The sequence below is a fragment of the Sorex araneus genome, chromosome 1 (assembly GCF_027595985.1).
Source record: "Sorex araneus isolate mSorAra2 chromosome 1, mSorAra2.pri, whole genome shotgun sequence".
Lineage (NCBI taxonomy): Eukaryota > Metazoa > Chordata > Mammalia > Eulipotyphla > Soricidae > Sorex > Sorex araneus.
The window spans coordinates 170,576,962-170,601,621 of NC_073302.1; the positions used below are offsets into that span (position 1 = coordinate 170,576,962).

At 37.5% G+C, this 24,660-nt stretch overlaps 1 protein-coding gene across 1 annotated transcript in view; it reads left to right on the forward strand.

Annotated features, from left to right (window-relative positions):
* SLF1 (SMC5-SMC6 complex localization factor 1) overlaps positions 1-24,660 on the forward strand; it is a 68,024-nt gene that overhangs the window by 26,322 nt on the left and 17,042 nt on the right. The window contains exons 10-15 of the mRNA XM_055133973.1: positions 3,232-3,285; positions 4,942-5,100; positions 6,987-7,150; positions 10,438-10,569; positions 11,293-11,458; positions 22,943-23,090. Of these exons, the coding sequence (XP_054989948.1) occupies positions 3,232-3,285; positions 4,942-5,100; positions 6,987-7,150; positions 10,438-10,569; positions 11,293-11,458; positions 22,943-23,090 (823 nt within the window). The remainder of the gene's footprint in view (positions 1-3,231; positions 3,286-4,941; positions 5,101-6,986; positions 7,151-10,437; positions 10,570-11,292; positions 11,459-22,942; positions 23,091-24,660) is intronic.

The window sequence follows — 24,660 nt, forward strand, 5'->3', positions numbered from 1 at the left end:
TTTGTTTTGAAATTACACGTGGCTGTGTTCAGGACTTCATCCACGCTTTGTGATCAGGGGATCATATATAGTGCCAGGGATCAAATCTCTTATCAGCCACATGCAGAAAGCACCTTATCTGCTATAAAATCTCTCCAGCCCATTCTTATTTGTATTTTGTTACTAATAAAGTATTTGGACACTTAGTAAGAATGCTAATTTCCCTGCTGTTTATATCTCAGTAATGACACAGTTAAGTTATATGTTTACTGGCTGTTAGAATTTATTGCTGGATACTTGGTAAGATGATACTGGAGAGCGGCCAGAGCGATAGCACAGCAGGTAGGGCATTTGCCTTGCACGTGGCCGACCTGGGTTCAATCCCCGGCATCCCATATGGTCTCCCCAGCACCGCCAGGAGTAATTCCTGAGTGCGTGAGTCAGGAGTAACCCCTTTACATTGCCGGGTGTGACTCAAAAAGCAAAAAAAAAAAAAAAAAAAAAAAAAGATGATATTGGAGGGTAGGTACTGGAAGATACCTATTTCTTTTCAGCCTCAATCTAAACAGGTTTTAAAAAGGACCCTGAATTTGGGGGTTGTGGTTCTTTCAGTCCTTACCTTGCCATCAGTGGTAGGGGTTGCTAAGAATCTGAGACCATGTTTTTTTTTCCTGTCCTTTCTCAGGGATAAAGGTTATCTCTTCCTCCTCCTTCTCCTCTTCCTCTTCTTCCTCCATCTTCTTCCTCTTCCTCCTCCTCCTTCTTCCTTCTTTCTTCCTCTCTTCCTTCTTCTTCCTCTTCCTCCTCCTCCTTCTTTCTTCCTTCTTCTTCTTCCTCCTCTTCCTTTCTTCCTCTTCTTCCTCCTCTTCTTCTTCCTTCTCATCCTCATCCTCCCTCCCTCCTTCCTCTTTCCTCTTTCCTCCCTTCTTCTTCTTTCTTCCTCCTCCATTTCCTTACTACCCTAGAGGGGTGTGAGTTTTTCTCTTCAGTCCTTAGGGAAACAGGGTCTCTGCTTTTCTTGCAGTAGCAACTTCTCCCACCTGTGCTCCCATCCTGAGGAAGAGAGGCTGGTTTCCAGTCTCCTGTTTTTTCTCCCGTTTGCATAAGCATCTGATAAGGTTCACGGAGATGCCATTGGGTACAAATTCCCTTGGTGTCTAATTTCCAGTGGTCGGTTTTCTCATACTAGATTGCATTTAACTGCTGGAATTTTTGTTTGTTTTTGTGGTGCTGGCAGCCGAACTTAGGGCCACACGTTCAGGACATGAGCACTGTCGCTGAGCTATATCTCCCGCTCCTAGTTTAAATTCCCTTACTCTCTCTTTAAGTCACTAGCTTTGCATTTTGTATTCTTACTCTCTAGCATTACTGGTGCCCACTCGAGTAAATCCGTGAGCAACAGGATGACAGTGACAGTGACTCTCTCCCAGCTTCATTTTTATTTAAAAACTTTTCTTTTCTCTCTCTTTTTTTTTGGCTTTTTTTTTTTTTTTTCGGTTTTTGGGTCATACCTGGCAGTGTTCAGGAGTTACTCCTGGCAGTGATCAGGGAACCATATGTGAGGCTGGGTCATCCATGTGCAAGGCAAATGCCCTATCCTCCATGCTATCACTCCGGCCCCTGACAGCTTCTTCTTTTTTCTTTTTAATTGAATCACTATGAGCTACAGTTACAAAACTTTCATGTTTGCATTTCGGTCATCCAATGATCGAACACCCATCCCTCCACCATTGTACATTTTCCACCACCAACATCCCCAGTGTTCCTCCCCTCCCCCCCACAGCTCATCCTCCCCCTGCCTCTATTGCAGACAATTTCCCTCTTTCTCTCTACTTATGGGCATGATGGTTTGCAATACAGATCGTGAGAGGACAGCTTCATATTTAATAGTGCTCCACTTTATTAAGTGGTATTAAACTAAAGTGTAATATGAAATTGTGACGACAGTAACCATTTCTGTTAGTACAGTTGTGACAACTAAAAATGAGTCATTGATGGTATATGCTATACATGCAACATCCAAGTGTGAGCATGGTATGGTGGTTTGTACCAGTGTCAGTGTGTTAAGGAAGGCTTCCTTCTACTAGGCTCTCATTCTGAGGGAAATCAGTTTTCATGCCCCCTGTTTTTGGTGGCTCTGATCTGTCTCTGTATAGCAGAATAATTGGTTGCATTAAAATGTGGCTCTCTGATGATTTTCAAGAAAAATTATGAGGTAGTCACCTTGCAGCCTTTTCTTACCTTTTCACCTGAGGGGAAGCTGGAGCAGTATCATTATTTTAATTTTAATTTGCATTTCTTCAGTTAGTTGCAAGTTTGGGCATATATTATACCTTTATTGTGTTTACATATTTTTTCCACTGCCAATTGTTTATCATACTGTAGTTTAATCTTTAGTTTAATCTTTACAATGAGTTTTTAAAAATCATTGTCTTTAGCACTTTAAGTATGATCAGGATATTTTCTCATGTTTGTTACAATTTTCCCCAGTGTAATTCTTGGCAGAAAATTTATAGATATCTTCAAAAAACACAGGAAGATTGTTGTGTGATACTGGAGATAGAAAGCACAACATTTTTTCTTGTATAGTTCTTATATAACATGTTCTCTCTGATGTTTGTAATTATTAAAATAGTAAGGAGGGTTGAGCAGTAGAGCTCTAGTCTTACATGATTTTTTGAAAGTCATTCAGATTTAGAAGGAAAATAATGGAGAATGGTTCCTCATGAGTTCCAGCACCTCAAAGCCACTGCTTTGAGCGAACATGAACATGCAGTTAGTTATAGCTGTTTGGGAGTTATATTAATAGGGGTTTGCAACTGGGATCATACCTGGTGGTTCATGGGAGTGTTTTCAGCTCCCTACTCGGGTCACTCCCTGCAGTCTTTATGTAACCAGGAGATGACAGGGGTTCAGCGTGGCCCCTAATGACTTTTTCTTCTTTCAAATTTCCCAAGCAGTTCTTGGTGCCTAGGCACCACTCCTAAACCCAGGGATATCTGGGCACTACTAAATCCAGGGATATGTGGGCCCAGCAGTCTCAGCGGCCACCAGGGCCTCACTGTGCTGCTCACAGGACTGTGCAGTGCCGGAAATTAAGCCTAGAGCCTCCACCTGCTGGCCTTATCTCCCTGGCCCTCTTAATGTGTTCTTCAAACTCTTTGTAAGTTTGGGGCAAGGCGTTATGCTCTGTAAGTAGAATAGTGCTTTTTGACTTAAAAATATTTTAATTCTGTTGTTGCTGTTTTATAGGCTATCAGGTACAACTGCATTCGAATAGATAAACAGCCAGTCTACAGTGTGGAGGTAAGGCGTGTGATTGGAGTCAAGTGGTAATAAAAGCAAAAAAAAAAAAAAAAAAAAAAACGGTTCTGTTTGGTTATTTTCAGTAATTTTGATATAAAGGAATATATTGGCTGCATAAAAAAAGCTTCCCATCAAACTGAAATGTAATTTCTCGAATTAGAAACTTAAAAGAAAACTCAGTACTCCACAAATAAAAATTCTATGCAGTAATGAAAACTTATGAGAATCTACAGTACCATGTGATCATCAGCAAAGAGTTTGGTGTTGCTATTCTCTGTATCAGAGCAGCCTTCAGAATGACTATTTCCAGGTCAAAATTTTTATACAATATTACAATATATTATTTTTATTCCTTCTGAAACATTGTTTTTGTTTTGGGGCTATTCTAGGTTGTGCTCAGGGCTTCAAGGCCCTCTGGGAGAACCTGGCAAGCTACCGAGAGTTTCCTGCCCACATGGGAGAGCCTGGAAAACTCCTCATAGTATATTCATACGCCAAAACCAGTAACAGTGATGGGTCTCATTCCCCTGTCCCTGAAAGAACCTCCAAAGCGGCAATGTGGCTCGGATTACCAGGATCGCTCCTGGCAGAACTTTGGAGAGCCATATTAGGTGCGCCTGGGTCTGCCATGTGCAAGACAAAAGGTCTACCTGCTAGACTATCGTTCCGACCCATATTCAGAATTGTTTTATTTTGGGTCAGAGCGATAATACGGTGGGTAGGATGCTTGCCTTGCCTATGGTCAACGCAGGTTCAGTCTAGCACCCCTTGTGGTCCCCTGAACTCACTAGGGCTGATTCCCTGAGTGCAGAGCCGAGAGTAAGCCCTGAGCACAGCTGGCGTGGCCCCAAACAAAAACAAATTGTTTATTTCATGTAGTCTTTCAGATTATTTTTGATTCTTGGCTAGTTCAAAGATTTAAATTGTTGAAATTATTTTGACTGAAGGGAACATGTTTTTGAAGACACCTAAGAATTCAGTAATGTGCATCCTAAAAATTTTATAATACTATAGGATTTCTCACTTTTTGAGATCACTGTCAATGTCATCCCATTGCTCATCAATTTGCTCGAGCGAGTACCAGTAACATCTCTCATTCTGAGACTTATTGTTACTGTTTTTGGCATATCCAATACACCACAGGTAGCTTTCCAGGCTCTGCCATGCGGGCGCGATACTCTCGGTAGCTTACCAGGCTCTCTGAGAGGGGCGGAGGAATCGAACACGGGTCAGCCGGGTAGATTTTAATACCTGTGAACTGCTTTAAACATAACAAAAAGTAATTTTGTACCTAAAGATCGATTGTATAATCTCTAACCAAGAGCTTAGGATCAGTCACACTTAGCAAATGCCTTTAAAGTTTACTTTTTTAACACTTGCCAAAATAACTCAGTTGGGGTGTTATATTGTACTTTTAGAGGTAGTATTTCATCATGCTATTTAAAGCAACAAAATAATAAATGCAGGAATTTATTTTGCAGTAGTTTTGAGTTATAAAATAGTCATCTAATGTTATTTTTTAATTGCATAGCTACTGTGTGAAGTAATGAGGGTAAGAATTGTGTTTATAAATAAAGAAACCTAGGTTCTTTGTATTTCAAACTTTGGTCGCAAATTTTGCTTTTCTTTGAGTCAAAATCCTTTTATGTTTTTAAGGTTAAAAATGCTGAGTTTCCCAGAGGTGTGTTAAATTTAATTGAAAGCCTCATAGAAGGACAGTTTTTTAAGGAAGCAATTGAGGAACTTTCCTCTTTGCAAGCACATTATATTCCCCCTGTATGCCTTCTTCGTGCTCTTCTAGAGAACATTCTACAGGTAAGAGCAGTCTTTCATTTATTTTTTTTTATTTATTCTTTTATTGAATTGCCATGTGGAAAGTTACAAAGCTTTCAGGTTTAAGTCCCAGTTATACAATGCTCGAACACCCATCCCTTCACCAGTGCACATATTCCACTACCAAGAATCACAGTATATCTCCCCCCACCCCCCACCTCCCCAGCCCCCCACCCTGCCTATGTAACTGATAAATTTCACTTTACTTTCATTTTACTTTGATTACATTCAATATTTCAACAAAAAAAAACACTATTACTATTTGGAGTTTCTCCCCCCTAAAGTCAGACCTGCTGAAAAGGAAGCATTTGATAATTTGTTTTCCATTGCTGAGAATGAAGAGATATGAGGTCAAGAGGCCGCATTAGCAGCCGCACGGTATTTTAGTATTTTAGTAACTAAGTCCAGAGAAATGTCTGCCAGAAATTGCATCATTGCAAGTTTGTACCTCTCAGCTACTTTATATTCCACATATGAGTGCAGTCTTTCTATGTCTGTCTCTTTCTTTCTCACTCGTTTCACTCAACATGACACTCTCCGTGTTGATCCACTTATATGCAAATTTCATGACTTCAAGTTTTCTGACAGCTACATAGTATACCATTGCGTAGATATATCAGGGTTTCTTTAACTAGTCATCTGTTTTTGGGCACTATGGTTTTTTCCAGATTGTGGCTATTGTAAACAGTGCTGCAATGAACATAGAAATGCAGATGTCATTTCTACTGTACCTTTTTGCCTCTCCACGGTATATTCCCAGGAGTGGTATTGCTGGGTCAAATGGAAGCTCAATTTCTAACTTTTTGAGGATCATCCATATTGCTTTCCAAAAGGGCTGAACATGTCGGCATTCCCACCAGCAGTGAGGGAGGGTCCCTTTTTCCCCATATCCACGCCAACAGCGGTTAAGAGCAGTCTTTTAAAGGATGTATTTACCTGGACATTATTAATACCTTTTTGTGGGTGCATTTTTTTTTCTGTTTATGGTATTTTTCCCCTCATCTATTCAGAAATGGCAGTACCCATTGATTCCTTTTACTTTATTCCTAAAGTAAAACAATCTAGAATTTCCAAGTTTGTATTCTCTTCAGTATATGATTTGAAATTGTATTATAATTTGTTTTTGTACTAAAATTAAGACAGATTGCAGTAAACTGAATATCATGTTGTTATTTAATACATTATGAATCATTTTTGTTCATGATAAACATAGATGGTTAATATACTTAAAGTGAAAAATCAGTAGCAAATAGCTTTTTATAAAGGTAGTTTAATACTATTTATTTGTTCTGTTTTTGTTTCGGGGCCATACCAGGCAGTGCTCAGGACTGAGTCCTTACTCTGCACTCAGTGATCACTCCTGCTGCTACTTGGGACCACATGGGCTGCCGGGGGTTGAATCCTGGTTGATCACGTGCAAAGCAAGTGCCCTACCTACTGTGATATCTCTTTGGCTCCAAATATTAATATTTTTAATAAAGGTGCCAATTTGAATATAATATGTTCTATCTATTATAAAATAGATATATTTTTGTCAGTGTTAGAGTTGATTAAGAATAATGAATGAGAAGTTTCTTTATATCAGGATACATTTTGAAATTCAGTCTGATTTGAATCATAAAAAGTAAAATGGACATTTCACGTAAGTCACAATAACTAGCATTATCTATTACATGTACACATATTTAGAAGTTGCCTCTCCTGAGATTGAACTATTAGCTAGACATGATATTCCATCTGTCTTTTGTGCACGTATCTAAAAACTCATGTATTTACTAAGAAATTTAGGTCAGATTTATTAGAATTTTAGACTGAATTAGCTCAATTTTGCTATAGTTTTTTGTTATTTGTTTCTTTTTAAATAACAGGATAACATAGATACATTTTCTGGTCGATACTTTCACATATTGTCAGCTCTTCTTCACTTGCATCCTCCTTGGAAGTCCCCAGCCATGTCACGATACTACTTAGAATTGTTTCAGTGTCCAACTTGTATGAAAGGAGCGTGGTCTTTATTTGAAGTGCTGATCAGGTAAGAAATTTCATGTCTGAGGATGTTCGATTTCATCTAGCAGTTCTGTTTATATACACACACGCACATACACACAGATTTTGCACATAGAATTTTTTTAAAAATTGTATGCTTATGGGGCTGGAGAGATAATGCTGCAGATAAGACACTTGTCTTGCATGTGTCCAAGACAGGTTTGATCCCTGATCCCCCATATCGTCGTCCCCTGATCCCTCCACAAATGACCACTGAGCACAGAGCCAGGAGTAAACCCTGAGCACAGCCGGGTGTGGCCCAAAATCAAACAAAAATATTTCACTTTTTTATTTTTCCTTTTTGGGTCACACCCAGTGATGCTCAGGGGTTACTCCTGGCTCTGCACTCAGAATTACTTCTGGCGGTGCTTGGGGGACCATATGGGTTGCTGGGAATCGAACCCAGGTTGGCCTCGTGCAAGGTAAACACCCTGCCCGCTGTGCTATCGCTCCAGCCCTCTGTTTTCAAATTTTACTCTGCAGAAATCCTTCCTTTTTTCTTTCACCATAGCATAAATAATTATCCCCAACCCCCCCTTTTTTTTCCTAGTATTTGCTCCTTGTAGATGTCTCTTTTATTCAAGTGTTCATTTTTAGAAGGTCTATAATAGTAGTGAAGGAAAAGGACAGCCTGACTAAATCAGAAAAAAATCTAAACCATTGGTCAACTCTGATCATACAGATTTGTGTACCATCTCAGTTGTGTTATGCATTTGGAACAATCAGTGGTTTAGCTTAAGTCCTGAGCCTTGTAAAAATGTTCTTTCAGTAAATGTTTATTGTTTAAGTACACATTTTATCTTAAGTACTGTAGCACTGTCATCCCTTTGTTCATTGATTTGCTCAAGTGGGAACCAGTAACATCTCCATTGTGAGACTTGTTACTGTTTTTGACATATTGAATACGCCACAGTAGCTTGCCAGGCTCTGCCATGTGGACGGGATATTCTCAGTAGCTTGCCGGGCTTTCCGAGAGGGAGAGAGAAATCGAACCCGGGTCGGCTGTGTGCAAGGCAAATGCCCACTGTGCTATCGCTCTAGTCCACATTCTTTTAACAAATGTTTATTGTTTATTCCATACATACAGACAGTGTGGTACATTTCATAAATTAAACGATAACATATTTTTTCTTTCTTTTTTAAAAAAATGTCTGACTTAGTCTTTTTCACTACACCTCACTGTGCTCAGGGCTTGCTCTCCTCTTTGCGATTTGCAGCCAACCAGGCCAGCAGTTCAGCTCTAGGCCCCTAAGATGCAGTGATGCTCAGGGAACCAGATGTGAATGGTCTGACCACATTGCCACAAGCATGACCGGAGTCATAACCTCTTTGCCTCTTTGGTCAAAGATAACTTTTTCCACATAATTGAAGTTGACAGATAAGGATCTGATACAGGAATCCTAACCCATAGGTTCTTGTATGAGTAAGAGTAAGTTAGTTTGGCTAATATCCTTTCTAATTTTCAAATATAATTCATTTACTGTCATAGTCTTTATTTATATGCCCTTCAGTCTTTTAGGTAAATTATTATAATATCGTTATTGATCTCAAATATACTGTCTCCCCTTTATTTTCTAAAGTACTCTAGTTTGGTTTTTTCTAAGTGATCCTTTATTTCCCAGATAAACAATGTCAGTTAATAATGCACACTTTCCCTGTAAAATTTTAAACTTCTCAGCAAAACACGTAAGAAACACCCTGCATATTTTAGCCTCTATTGACATTAGTATTATCATATCTGTGGCCAGTCTTAAATATCTCCGCCCATAGGTTCTTTTTGTTTGTTTGTTTGTTTTGCTTTTTGGGTCACACATGGTGATGCACATGGGTTACTCCTGGCTCTGTACTCAGGAATTACCCCTGGCCGTGCTCAGGGGACCATATGGGATGCTGGGAATCGAACCCGGGTCGGCCCTACCCGCTGTGCTATCACTCCAGCCCCTATTATGAACGCTCTTAACCTGAGACTGTGGTATTCTGAAAGAAAGTAGAAATGAAAAAGGTAGAGATGGAATTACAAGAATTACTTTGTTCATAAAATTAATAATAAAGTTGAGAGATTATAATTAGCTTTGCTGCCTAGATTCTCTTAAATCTTCGTCCCTATCTCTCAGTAACCATACATTCTCCTTTTAAAATTTTACTGTGTTGTTCAATCCAGTAACGCTAGCCACATTTAAGGATACTTAGTTATTTTTTTACTTTTTTTGGTTTTTGCTCAGAGCTTACTCCTGCCTCTATGCTTAGGAATTACTCCTGATAGTACTTAGGGGATCATACTTGGTGCTGGGGCTCAGACCACAGTTGTCTACATGTAAAGCAAGTACTTTACCTATTGTACTATCTCTCCAGCCTAGAAACACACATATATGGTTAAGATCAAATAAATTAAAAATCCAGGTTCTTAGTCACATTGGTCCCATTTCAAGTGTTCATTAGGACATATTCATCATTGCAAAAAGTTCTATAAAAAATAGGAAGAAAGGGGGCTGGAGCAATAGCACAGCGGGTAGGGCGTTTGCCTTGCACGTGGCCGACCCGGGTTCAAATCCCAGCATCCCATATGGTCCCCTGAGCACGGCCAGGGGTAATTCCTGAGTGCAAAGCCAGGAGTAACCCCTGTGCATCGCCAGGTGTGACCCCCCCCAAAAAAAAAAATACCCCTAAATGAATTTTAGTTATTTAAGTAATGTAAAAGAAAATAATTGAGTAAGAGCAATACAAATATAAATTAGAGTAAGCTGGTTGTTTGACTCAAAAGGTTTATTATATTCCTAATTTTTTTGTTCTTTATCTGATGAAATTGAGAGTAAAGGGATAATACCAGGTAGTTGTTAAATATTATAGTCCATTTGAAAATTGAGAAATTAAAGCTGTAGCATTCAGAATTATGTGCTGTGTGGTTTTTGACATGATGTACTATAGAAACGTAATATATTGTTATCAAATTTTGTTAAATGAGTCTATTTTGTCCAAGCATAGAGTCCATTAAGCTTTTAACTTTGCCCTAACAAAAGACGTACTTTGAGGACTGCAATGATAGTACAGTGGGTAGGGTGCTTGCCTAGCAACCCGGGTTTCATTCCCTGCATCCCATATGGTCCCTTGAGCACTGCCAGGAGTAGTTTCTGAATGCAGAGCCAGGAGTAATCCCTGACCATTGCCAGGTGTGGCACCAAAACCAAAAAGGAAAAGAGCAAAAAAGACATGCTTTGTTTACAAATTACTTAATGAATTGCTTGTGTTTTAGATTGTTGACTTTATGTTTTTCAGATCTTGCCTTTTCAATGAGAGCTTTTGTCACCAGCTTTCAGAAAGTACCATTGAGTCTAAGGTGCTCCACCTGACACTACTCAAATTTTTCTTTAATTTAGTTGAAAGTGAAGTGAGACATCTGAGTCAAAGGTAAGTTTCAATAATAAAAAAAATGACATTTTGATATGTTGTTTTATTTATCAGTTTTATAATAATTTTATACATATTTCTAAAAACCTTCCCTTGTTCTCTAGCTTGATAGAGATTTGTTTTAATAACATACATCCTCTGTATTCAGTTGCCATGAAAGTTTATACACTCTAATTTCTCCATTCAATTTTAGATTTTATCATCTATCATTTAGAGTATATTACTTTTCAGGATTTCTGAATTTTTTTTGGTACGTGTGGGGTGGGTTGGCCACACCTGGCTGTGTGCTCAGGGGTCACTCCTAGCAAGTTTGTGAGACCAGTGATTGAACCCATATAACCTCTTGCAAGGCAAAAGCCCTGCATGCTGTATTTTTGCTATGGCCCAGGATTTCTACAATTTTTTATGCTTAGTAATGTATAACTTAAAAGCTTTACTTTTGAGTTAAAAGCTATACTGAATACATAATGTCTACAGTATTTTTTTTAATGCTCTAAAGCTTGTACTTAGTACTATGTGAACTTTATGTTTATTTGAACTGAACCCTTTTTTAAAATATTTATTCTTAATTATAATCATATTTTATAGATATTATAAATTACGACCTTTGTTCATTCAGAGCTTGTTAGCTTATATTGTTTTTGGAAAAGAACAAGACTACCTAATAGCTATAGTAATCAAATGGCAAAAAAATGATAAATATTTTGTTCATCTTGTCATTAGGTTGTGCGACTGGTCAGATTCTCAGAGTCTGAAAATAACAGGAAAGGCAATTCTTCTTGAAATTTTTTGGTCAGGGAGTGAGACCTCTGGACTTTTGACCAAACCACTAAATATGCTTTTGGAGTGGACTATATATTCTCACAAGGAAAAAAGCAAGTCTAATGATGTAAGTATGGTTGATATCCAGATGAACAAGATGGACTATGAAAAATGTCTCTTAGAATTTATGCATATTTCTCTTTCTTTATTCAGATGAATGGGGAGAAGGTAAGATATACCTAGATGCATCATATCTTCTACTTAATTTATTTAGTTTTGAGGTAAATAGATCTTGGAAGACTGGTTTCATCATCTCAGAATAGTGTCTAGGGAGTTATTTGATCATTACTGCTAAGAAATCTATTTAAATCTAACATTTTTTAATTTTTTATTTTATTTTTATAAAGCTATTTACAATAATTTATTACATTCAATATTCCAACACCAATCCCACCACCATTACATCTTCTCACCACCAATATTTCAAATGTCCTCAACCACCACCCAAGCCTGTCTCAGTATCAGGCACTAAACAATTTATTTTGTATTACGTGTTATGAATAATCTGCTAAAAAAGATCAGAAAACGTTTCCTTAGCAGAAAGCGTATGAAGATTGTTGTATCTCAGCCTGGAGCCATTAAGCCCAGCCATTAATTAAGCCCTTATATAAGAGATTCATTAACGTGCTGTTACAGGTTGAGCCTTGTGTGCTTTTATATACACACACACACATACACACACACATTTATATTTGAAAATTTTTAATTGAGATCAGTTGCCTTCTACTTTACAACCCCATCCAATGTGGTGTGCTACTCCTGGTATAGAGTATGATGATACTTTAGGAATTCTAAAATTTTAAATAGATTGATACAGCTGGAGTTAAGTTTTCAACTGGGTGGTGACTTTGGGATCTGGGGGCATCTCTTCATCTTGTTGCTCTCTTCCGAGATTTATTTGTGAGTCTCTGGATCATGGCTGTTAACGCACTTACGTGGAACCAGAAGCAGTTCATGGGCGTGTTTGGCAGGCTCTTGTAAGAACAGGAATATATGGGGAGGTTGCTCATCTCCGACTTTCTTAGAGCCTGGAGATTTTGGTCACAAAACCCACAAACCTGAGTTTTTTAGCAGATTTACTCATGGATGAGGCTCGCCCAACCTGTGGAGACAGGCCGTGTGCATGGTGGCGATTAAGTTCCGGAGGTTTTCGGCTGTTGGGGCTCTGTTGAGGTGGGTGAGTCCCACTACCCTGCCCCCTCTAAGCTGTCCCAGACAATGAGGTTCAGTCTGGGCAGGATCCAGGGGCATTTCTCTTTTTGTAGCTTCTTGACATTTCACTTTTGTTTGGGAAGTGGGGAAGGAAGGCTGAATAGTGCTCTGGAAGTTCAGGAGTCCGCCAGTGACTTATAGTCGACCCCTCGGCTGTTGAGTTCAGGGCCCTGAGGATGCTGGCATAGGGGACTTGCAGAGCCACACCCAAGATTGCTCCAGAGGACCACCTTGTGCCAGCCATTGTACTCACACTGGATGATAACTGTTGTACTTTCTCCAGACCCCAACATTTTGCTTCTTAAAGAACCTGTGATTTGAAAAAGCAAGTGAACTTTTTTGTGTCATAAGAATAAAAAAAATTGGTAGCTGTAAATACTATCTAGGTGTCTTGCTACTTCCTGAACTACTTATTTGTAAATAGATTTTCCTAGCACTAAAAATTTAACATCCAGTGACTTTAGTGTATTCTCTAAAGTAAAGTTGGGTGTTTGCATAGAGAATTTAAATCATTGTAGATACTTTTGAAATCCTCTTCCCTGAGAATTCTGCCTATGTTTTTCCTCAATGTATTTTATGGATTCTGGTCTAGTCCTTAGGTCTTTAACCCACTTCGAGTTAGCTTTTGTGAATGGTGTGAGACACAGTCTCACTTTTTCACATGTGGCTGTTCAGTTTTCCAATTATCTGTTTGTTAAAGAGACTTTCCTTGTTCTTATTGTACCTAATACATTTGTTGTAGATTGTCCCCTGAGCACCACCAGTATTATTTCCTGAGTGCATAGCCAGGAGTACCCCCTGGGCATCATCGGATATGACCCTGAAGCAAAACAACAAATAAACCCAAGACATTTGTTGTAAATTAACTTTAAATGTCTTTTGACTACTTGGAAAACTTTTTTGTTAGTTTTTGTGTCACACCCAGCTGTGCTTACTCCTAGCTCTGAACTCAAAGATTATTCCTTCTGGTGATTAGGGGACCATACATATGGGCTGTTGGGATTGAACTGGGTTGTATGCATACAAGGCAAGTGCCTTGCACACTGTAAAATTATCTGAGCCCTCCATACAGAATTTAGTAGAATTTATCTTAAGTCCTTGAAAACATCTTTAGAATTTTAATTGTAATTATATTGAATTTGTATAATGCTTTGGGTACAAATAGGATTGCTTCAAATCAAAAGGTTCTTGCTTGGCAAAACAAAAAACAAAAACCTCAAGGTAAAGTAAAAAGAATGGGAGAAAATATTTGCACATCACACAGCAGATAAAAGGCTAATTTCCAAGGTTTATGAAGCACTTATAAAACTCCAGCAGAAAATCCAATAGCTCCTTCCAGAAAATGGGTGAGGAGATAAATACATTTAAGTCCCCTAATGAAATACATTAGTGTTGTACTGTTGGCTATTAGGCATATGAAGAAATGCTCATCATCATATTAGGGAAATGCAAATCAAAACAAGGTGAGATACTGTCTCACACCAGTGAGACGTGTGTCAAAAAGCCTGGAAACAACCAATATTGGCATGGATGCAGTGAGAAAGGAACCCCCTTACTTACTGTTAGTGGAAACATCACCTAATTCATTCTCTATAGAAAACAATATGGAGGTTTCTCAAAAAGGTAGAAAAAAACTCCCATACAGCCCTGCTACTCCACTTCTTAAAATCTATTCCAATACACAGGAACATTAATTTGAAAGGGTATATGCATACCACTGTTTACTGCAGTGCTCACTTAGCATAATATTTAAGATAGGACGTGACCTAAATGTCATACAACAGATGACTCAATCAAGAAACTGTGGTACATATATACAGTAGAATAATGCATAGCACTAAGGGTAAAATCGTGCAGATTATTGCAGTGTGGATGAAATTGAAGGGTATCATGAAATAAGTCAGCAGGAGAATAACAACTAGATGTTCTCACATAACTGGAATCTAGAGAGAGAACAAGAGAACAGGCAGTACTAAAAATGCCACGCCTTTAGAATACAAAACCAACTTCCAAACTGGTGGGGACATATGGGGGTGAAAGATGCACAGGCCAAGGACAGTGGCAGACGGTTGTAGTCACTTTGGTATTGGGTGCAGTAATTTTTTATATTGATAACGTTAACTTTATTTTTTTTATTTAGTCATTTTTATTTATTTTTTAAATTTATTTATTAGTGAGTCACAGTGAGGGTATAGATAACGTTAACTTTAATGCTGTTGTAACTACCTAAACTACTATAGATAAAAGAATTTTTAAAATAAAAATGGGACGTTTCTATCCAAAAGTAAGATTTTGTTGGGAAAATTAAATGCCATAAAATAGTGTGGAGCAATATGCTTAAGTAGCATTACATTTTAACAGTTGCAGCATTATAAATCAGCCTGTATATATAGAATGTATATACAGTCATTACTAAAATTCTGCCCTTCGCCATACAATCAGGCTTAATCATGTCTATTCCACATTTCTTTGAGCCATTCAATTTATCTTATAATTTGTACATTTTTATATATTCAGTCATTTTTTCTTTATTGGCTATATATGAATGAAATCATAGTCTTGGCTCTTCTCCATTTACCTATCCCAATAAACATAATGCCCTCTTGGTCCTTCCATACATATTATTACAGTGGCAGGATTTCATCTTTTATAAGCTGAATAGTATTTTATCTACATGCCAAATTTCCTTTATGGAATTATCTCTGAGTACTTTGGTTTCAAATCCTTATGTATTGTAAATAAAGCTGCATTGAACATGAATAGGGAAGAACAAACAGCTCTTCAAATTAGTGATGTTGTCTTCAAGTCAATATACAGAAATAGGTAACTAGTCTTTTGGGGATGATCCTCTGAGGAATCTTCATGCTCTGGGGCTGAGCTATTATATTCTACAGACTGGCCTTGCCAGCTTACATTCTCACTAACAGTAGACAAGGCTTCCCCCTCTCCACGTCTTCTCCAACACTCGTCCCTGTCTTTGGGATGTGAGGTAATACCTTTTTGTCATCTTCGTTTCATTTCTACCCACTGGACATCTGAACTTCTTATAAAAATATTCAGGTCCTCTGCCCATCTAGTCTTTAAAACCATTTTTATTGAGGTTTCAAGATTTACAATACTGTAATCACACTTTCTGTGCATACATCATTGCAACCCCAGCCCCATTACCGGAGACCCCATTTTTCCTCATTGGGATTGCAAGGACCCCAACCTACCCCCTCCCATGCATAGTAACTCAGTTCAATAGACAAAATCTTCAGTTCCCATAACTTTTGACACTGAATCATCTATTCAGTCATTACTTTTGATGCCAAATCCTTATTGGCTATTTCTACTTTTTTATTCTTGTTTTTTTTTGTATTTCTATGAGCAATTGTTTATTTGCCATGAATTACATTTAACATTTTTTTAAATTTTTTTAATTTTATTGAATCACCATGTGGAAAGTTACAAAGTTCTCAGGTTTATGTCTCAGTTATACTATATTCAAACACCCATCCCTTCACCAGTGCCCATATTCCACCACCAAAAACCGAAGTCTACCTCCCACCCCCGCCCTCCCACCCCCAACTGTGTAACTGATGAATTTCACTTCATTTTCTCTTTACCTTGATTACATTCCATATTTCAACACAAAACTCACTATTGTTGTTAGAGTTTCCCCCAAGAAAGACAGCCCTATTACCAAGTAAGCTTTTGATAATTAGTTTTCCATTGCTTAGAATGAAGAGATGTAGTTCCACTGCTCCAAGTACATAACTCTTTTTTTTTCTTTTCCTTTTTTTTTTCTTTCTCATCCCCCTTCCCGCGCCTCATAATATGGTGCACGCCACGCCACGTTTTTCCCCAAAAATGGGAAACAACCGGGAAAGAGGGATATTTCTTCTTCTCGGCTGGACGTGGGGCTATGGCTTAATTCACAGTCTAGAGAAATGTCTGCTACTTCGATTACCTTCAATATTTCAAAAAAGAACTCACTGTTATTGTTTGGAGTTTCCCCCCAAAGTCAGACCTGCTAAAAAGGAACCATTTCACATTGCTGACAATTAAGAGATGTTTTGGACTTCTGTATAAAGTCCAGGGAAAATTCTGCCAGAAATTGCATAGCCCAGCTCACAGTCCCAGTACATTGCTGTAAGAAGCTGCTTTGGGTGCCAAAATGGGTTAGAAGACCTCTGGAATCAAAGTCTTTAGGAGCAGAGGGTCCGTTTCTCGCTTGGCAGCTCCGGATTTATCTCCATTTAACATTTTTGTTCCTTAGAAACAATTTGTGGTAAAGATCCAGAACATTTGCTTTCAGAGTGCTTGTGCCAGGTGTCCTACTAGTTCAGGACTCCTAACCCAGTGCTCCAGGGAGGGTTCCTAATCATCTATGTGAAGTACAGGTAAAAATGCATGTAGTTTTTGCTTCTGATTCGCTCTTTTTCTGAGAGTAAAGTACTTTGGGGTCTCAGCTTAGTGGTGTTAGGTTCGAGATTATGACTTTTATAATCTTTTGGGCTGCAAAAAATACACAAAATTTTATATTGAAATCTTCTCTAAGTTTAGCAAATGTCCTTAGAGCAAGGTCAACTAGTTTTAAGTGACTGGACTTTCATCATCTCAGTATTGACATAGCAGTTCCTCCATAAGTGTTCAGAAGACATTTTGCATTTTTTATTCCATATGTCTGCAGGGATTCTGGAAGAGGTTTTATCTGAATTGCACAGGCCTCCATTATTAGGAAGAAAAAGAAAATAACTTTTTTAAATAATTCTATTTATTTTGATCTGCATCTCCCTGATAATTTGTGATGAAGAGCATTTTTTCATGTGCCTTTTGGCCATTTGAATTTCTTCTTTCATCTCACACCAAACTTGCACACATCCGAAAGAACAAAAGCAATCAGTGTTGGCATGAATTTGGGTGAAAGGAATTCTCCATTGTTGGTGGGAATGCCGACTAGTCCAGCCTTTTTGGAAAACAATACGGTCATTTCTTAAAAAACTAGAAATTGAGCTCCCATTTGACCCAGCAATGCCACTTCTGTGAATATGCCCTGGGTTACCAAAAACACACAGCAGAAATACCATCTGCACCCCTGTGTTCATTACGGCACTATTCGCTATAGCCAGAATTTGGAAACAACCTGAGTGCCCAGGAACAAACAGATGGATAAAGAAACTAAGACACATTTACACAATGGGGAGGGAAGAGGAGAGAGAGGAAAAGCACCTGCCATTGTGCCAGGCAGGGGGTAGGGGGTGATGGGAGGGAACCTGGGGACACTGGTGCTGGGAAATGTACACTGGTGGAGGGATGGGAGTTGGAATACTGTATGACTGAAATCCGATTATGAACAGTTATTCATAACAAGGGTCTGTCTCACAGTGATTTAATAACAATTTTTTTTAATTCTATTTAAAATGTTTCTGAAGCATACATTTAAAAGGAAAGTTCTTGGGACCTGGGACCAGGGGTATGGTACAGTAGGTAATGGGCTGGCCTTGCATGCAGCCTACCTGGGTTTGATCCCTGGCACCACAAATAAATCCCTGAGTCCTCAGAGTGATCCCTGAGGACATGGGGTATGGGCCAAAAAAACAACACAAAATTACTGTGAAGGCCTTAATTTTTTTTTTATATATTACTGTTAAAATGCTTAAATTATTTCTTGGTATAATTAGCCTTTTATAATCCAGTAATCCTTTTGTGTGGCAAAATCCACATATGCAGGCACATTCTTATATATGTGTCTGGTTTTAAAGTAAATAAGATTCTACAAAAGTGTATGTAAATTGAAAATACTAACAGAAAGAGAACTCTGAGTTTCATTTCCAGGTAAGTCTAGGACTCTTAAGCTAAAACTGATAACATCCATTAATAATTTATATCTGTCTTTTTATGCACATTTCAGGACTAGAATCGTTAAAAATAGAAAAATATTTGTCTATTATGAACATTTATTAGTTTGATTATATAAATGAAATTGCTCATTTATAACTGAAAGCGGTAATAAAATTGACATTTTTACAGTTTTATTAAAACAGGAAAGGACTATCACAGAAGTGTTTCCTCAAGAAACACTGATGTAAATAGAAACAGATTTATTCATATTTAACTTGGAGGCTTTTATTCAAATTTATAAATAAATGTAATGTTTGTGAAGCAATCCACAACAAATTGTAGCATCAGTTTATAAAATGAGAACTGGTTTTAAACTTTATAAATTAGTATTTTATTTAACATTTGAATTGCTTAAATTTATATAAAGTTTTTTATTGTTACCTTATCTGTTAGAATACAGTATTGTACTTTTTAGGCAGTTTTCAATTTCAGAAATTCCAAGCATGTTCACAGACATCATTTTCTGTACTCTAAAGCATTTGTTTCTTGATTTGCTGAGTTGAAGCATTCAATTTAAGTCATTAGCTAAACAGAAGTCCTCGATTTATGCTAATATTGTTTTGTCATGATGTCAATCAGTAAGTATTGCAGAGTGACACAATGGCAATGAATTTCATTGTCATCAATCTGAGGAAGCTTTGGGCTTTCCTTGGCAAAGAGCAGAGGTGAGCGATGTCAAGGTTATGGAGGAGGTACAAATGTTATGAGGTTGGTAGTTATGTCTACTTGTCTTTGTGATGGCCTTAGTGCTGTTTCGCTCTAACCCTCTAATTACAGGTAGAAATGGATGGTGAGTAGTATTTAAAGATAAGGAAATTGAGGCTAAGGTGTCACTGTGTGTAGGGAAAAGCTTTGACTGAAGGCCTAGTCTATTGCAGCATAGCAGGCATGGTATGTAAATTGTATTCGCATCTCTGTAATAGAGGTGCTAGGGGAGCAGCAGTTTGTCATCAGGTGCATTGGGATATTGTGGAAAATCCTAACTTTGCAAAAAAGGTCAAGATTCTGGTTTGTTCTATAATATTTTTCCTAGACACTTTTTGAAAGATTGCCAAGTTAAAAATGGAAATTAACTGATCTGGCAAATAGAGCTATATTGAAAGAATATCTGGTGATAGACCTTATATTAGAAAGAAATACTAAGGTAAACATGTCTCTGTGCACATCATGTCTGTCTTTCTCTGTTAATTCTTAGGATATAACAAGTCTTAAGAAGTCTTCTTCTGTTCATTTACCTTTATCAGTTTTCCAAGAAAGCTTTTCTCTCTCTCTCTTGTGATTTATTTGTTGTTGGGTACCCTTATTCCCCCCCACACATACACACTAATTCACTTTAAAATAAATCCTATATGCTAGAATTAAAATTGTTTACTACACTGTTGCAGTGAGTAATACATAGGACAGTAGTATCTTTGCTTTGTGGTAATGGTGTCTGTGTTATAGATTCAGTGTGTCTTGTTATGTAAAAATTTACTACTGTGGATATGTGGTAGTATGTATGATTAATAATACAGATACGAATGGTTTTGGTAGTTTCTTTCATAGGATAAAGAAACTACAAATATTTTTATCTTTTTTAAATTTTTTTTTAATTGAGTCACCAAACTACAGATATTTTTTGAAGGAATTACAGAATTTACTCACCTTGTAACTGATTAATAATAGTAATAATAAGGTAATTTAAACAATATTGATATTTGTGGTGTCAGGAATAAATGCATATCTGTATTTTTAGGGGAAGACAAAATATCAGTTGTTAATCTTTATGGAGTTTTGTTTGGTTTGGGTGTTTTGTTTTGGTTTTCGGACCATACCCTGCAGTGCTCAGGGCTTACTCCTGGCTCTGATCAGGGATCACACCTGGCAGAGCTTAGGGGATCTTATGGGGTGCCAGAATCGAACCCAGGTTGACTACATGCAAAGAAAATGCCCTACCCACTGTACTATCTGCAATCCCTCTGTTATTTTTTAAAAAACTTTTATTTTTTTGTTCTGGTTTTGGAGGCCACACCAAGCAATTTTTAGGGTCTCCTCCTGGTTCTATGCTCAGAGTTAGCTCCTGGCAGGCTTGTAGGACCATATGGGGTGTCCAGGAATTGAGTCCAGTTTAATGCATCCAGGGCAAGCACCTTACCTGCTGTACTGTCATTCAGGTCCCCCTTTATGTTGGGATTAGTGGTTCTCTCTGAGGCTGAGATCAGTGAAATCATTTACTATTTCCTGTTCGCTGTTCAGAATCTCAGGGGAAAGAATCTGAAGTGATCCTGATACACCCATGAAATGGGAATTATTTTGAGAAATCAAAATTTACCAGACTTGGGACCAGAGAGAGAGAGTAGGGGTTAAAGCACTTGCCTTTTATTCGCTAGATCTCACTTCAACATGGTACCACAAAACGGTTCCCTGAACACAACGCCAGGAGTGAGTCTTGAGCACAATAGGATATGACCCCTACCACCACCAAAAAAAAGTTTACTTTCCTGAGTAGTATCATTCCTTAATTTCAGATGTGTGTTATATTAGAAGTGCTATTTTGTGCATGGATTTTGACATGACCAGTTTGCTAGTTTAAGTAGTTTTTGCTATCCTTTTGCATGTTCTCCAGGTAGCTTAAGTCATAGAAAGTGTGCTAACTTACCCAGAGTGATTCTCTCTCACATTTACTTTATGAACAACATAGACTTGACTTCTTGCAGGGTTCTTTGTAAACTAAGACCCAGTATTTTAGGAAATCAATTCTGGTCAACTCTAATTGGATCCTTTCTTAGCAGGAGATGTATTGGTACTTCTCCAGCTGGGCAGTATGGCCAGTTCCTGCAAACGAAAGCAACTACAAGCTCTCTGAGCAAGCTAGATTGGCAGTGATGCCGACACCAATAGACAAACACTGACATGCCAGAAAAGCTTTAGTCAAGATTCTGGTTTTGGATTCCCAGTCATATCAGGAAAAATAGTGGTTCCCTCATCATTCCATTTATCGTCAGCCTCCTGCGCTATAATGTCCCACCCTGCCAGAATGTCATCCTGCTATAGATCCTGAGTCTGGTTTCCTCCCCAAAACTCTTCTTTCACATGCCTGATGTATATAGTTTGACTTTTTTGCCCTTTTGACAACAAACCAGAAATAAACTGAATAAATAAACAATACACAGGTTTTAAAATTTAACTAGTAGTATTTTACAAGGATAGATGCCCTAATGAAGTACTGCATGTCTTGTCTTTATGGCAAAAGAAATCTTCCAGTGAGAAGATTTAAACTGCTAAGAGATTTCTCCACCAATTAGGTATAGTATGTGACAGAACATAGCAACCAGTCTACTTGGTTACCATAAAACCTTTCCATATGCCTTCTACCGAACTCTTGATTTAATGATTATTTTCATGCATCAAACATGCCTAGATAGCAAATACCAAAAATATAGGAATTTCATTTAGTTTTACTGTCGTTGTGAAAATATTTTTATACTTAAACCAAAGGTGTTTAAAAATATTATCTCCACACCTCTTTATATAGTTTACATTTTAGGATGGTAATTTTAATCATATATAAGGGTAAAACATTCTTAAGATTTATATGCTTTATATATTTCTTTTTTTTTTTTTTGGATACCCAGCAGTGCTCCGAGCTTACTCCTGGCTCTGTGCTCAGTAATCTTTCCTGGTGGGCCTTGGGTGACCATAATGATCTGCCCTGGGTTAACTGTGTGCAAGCCAAGTGCTGTACTGTCTCTTTGGCTCCATTTTACTTATGTTTATTATAGAAGAAAATTTAAATATATTCATGCTCTTAAAAACTTAAATGTAGGTACGGCAAAGTTAGTGATGCTTTTTAGAATTTAATCATTGTTATTTAAAGCATTCATGTGTGTGTGTGTGTGTTTACACAACTCAAACTCTACCACTGAGTCCCATTCCTTGCCCAAATAAGTCCATTTCTTTTTAATAAAGAATAATCATTCTTGCTAAAAAATGATAGTAGTAGCTCTTACATGATAGGCATAAATTTATGGTAATAGAATACCACAGAAGCCAGGTATTTCTTATTTTTATGAAATTATTTGCTTTAGTGACTGTTTTGTCATGTAAATTTAGGTGTAGAGAAAGGAGAAACAGTTTGCTAGTATTATTAAGGAGACCTTTGAGCATGGCGTGCACTGTAATGTCTTTCACTTTGGGAAATGTTTAGGTGTTTGGGCCATACCTGGATGTGGGACTTACTCCAGCTCTGGGCCCAAAGATCCCTTCTGGGGTTTCTCAGGAACCCTCTGTATGGTGCTAGGGTGTGAACCCAGATAGACTGCATGTAAGGCAGGTGCCTTGCCTCCTGTATAATTCTCTGGCCTCCTTTTATTGTATTTTTAATTAGCTAGGTTTTGTCCCAACAAGTATGCAAAAGAAATACTGACAGAAATTATATTTATGTATTTTAGTATAATATGTTTTCTGATGTCAGGTCTTCAAACATGAACTAGCTTACCTGTTGACTGGCATCCTTGGAGCGGCAATAGATTATTGGATCTTCCTGGGTCTAAAGATGGGTAGGAATGTTATGCGGCACATGTCTGACGACTTAGGCAGTTATGTTTCCCTCTCATGTGACGGTAAGTCTGTTATGTTGCTACGCTATTTAATATTCATTGTAGAAATTAATTTAGTGTCCTTTAGCATATTTTCCAGATGACCAAGGATTTACCTCAGGGTAGAGCATTTTTCCTGCCTGTGTGAAGTCCTGGGTTCAACCCCTGGCACCACAAAAAATATAAACTTTAATTTAAAAATTCCCGAAAACTATAGTTTTCACACAAAGAACTTCTGTTAAATATCTTCATTTCTTTGTATTTCAAAGTATTTTGATATAAATTTCATGCTTTGTATTATTTTAAATCCTTAACTTTTCCTCTAAACTGTGTATGGGCTTTTCTACAAATACATTGCATCTTATTTACAATATTATTTTGATGATTTCATAGAAATTGAAGGGAATGAAAAATGACCAGTGATAATAAACTGAGAGTCATCCTGGAAAACTGAGTTGGCTAAGTGGGAAGGGTGATGGGGTGTGGTGTAGCAACATTTTATGCCTGAAACATTACTAATAACTATTGTAAATAATGTGCCTTAGAAAAATACTAAATACTACCTAGAAATAAATTACTATATGCTTATGTACAATATTAACATGTTCCTGGGTCCTACAAGTAACATTTATGTTGAGAACAATTCTGTGCAAGAACAGATATCAAAATTGGGTTTTACTCTTTTAATTGAAGAGAGGTTTGCTTTTTATGTTTTATAATCTCACATGGCAATAAATATTTTCCATACCTTTTTTAAAAGATGAAATCAATTTATTAAATATCAGGTCAAGAAATCAGAAAAGTAATAGTTCTAGTCATAGAGACATGAACCATTCCATAAAAGTACAAGACCAAAAGGATATAACAAGTTTCAAGATGTACGAAGTATAAATTGATAAATCAGAGAAGATAAATTTTGAAAATCAACTATTAGGATATTTTACATTCTTCTTTAAGATAAAACATGATTAAATTTAGTAAAGATACAAAAACCTTTGTACTTCTAATCATTCAAGTTGAATAGAAACCATTGTCTATTGCTAATCTTACCTATGCCATATGAATAGTTTCTAGACCTCTCCTTATATGAATATTTAATGGTATTAGCGAGAGAGTGCAGTGGGTAAAGCCTTCCAAACATCTGGCTTGGCTTCCATCCCTCGTACCACATACGGTTTCCAAGCACCCTCAGGAGTAATTCCTGAGTGCAGAGCCCCAGGAGTAAGCCCTGAGCACCACTGAGTATGGCCCAAAAACAAACTTGAAGGAAATTGAATCAAAATACTTACAATGTCCTTTGCGCTATTTGGATTGTATCACTGGTTAAAATCTTCACCATAAACTTGATGCCTATTCTTTTTATTTATATATCCTGACTTCTTTAACTGAACATTACGTGAATTTTTATTTTGTGGCCTTCTAATATAAGATGATATTTGTATGCTTTAAAAATATTTTAGACTTTTTTTCGTACTACTAAGCACCATACCCACTGTTCTATCTCTCAGGTCCAGGAAAAAATCTTGTTAGCTTTTAATTGTTTGTTGAAAATTAAGGCGGAAAATGTTTTAGGAGATAAGGAAAATATTTTAGG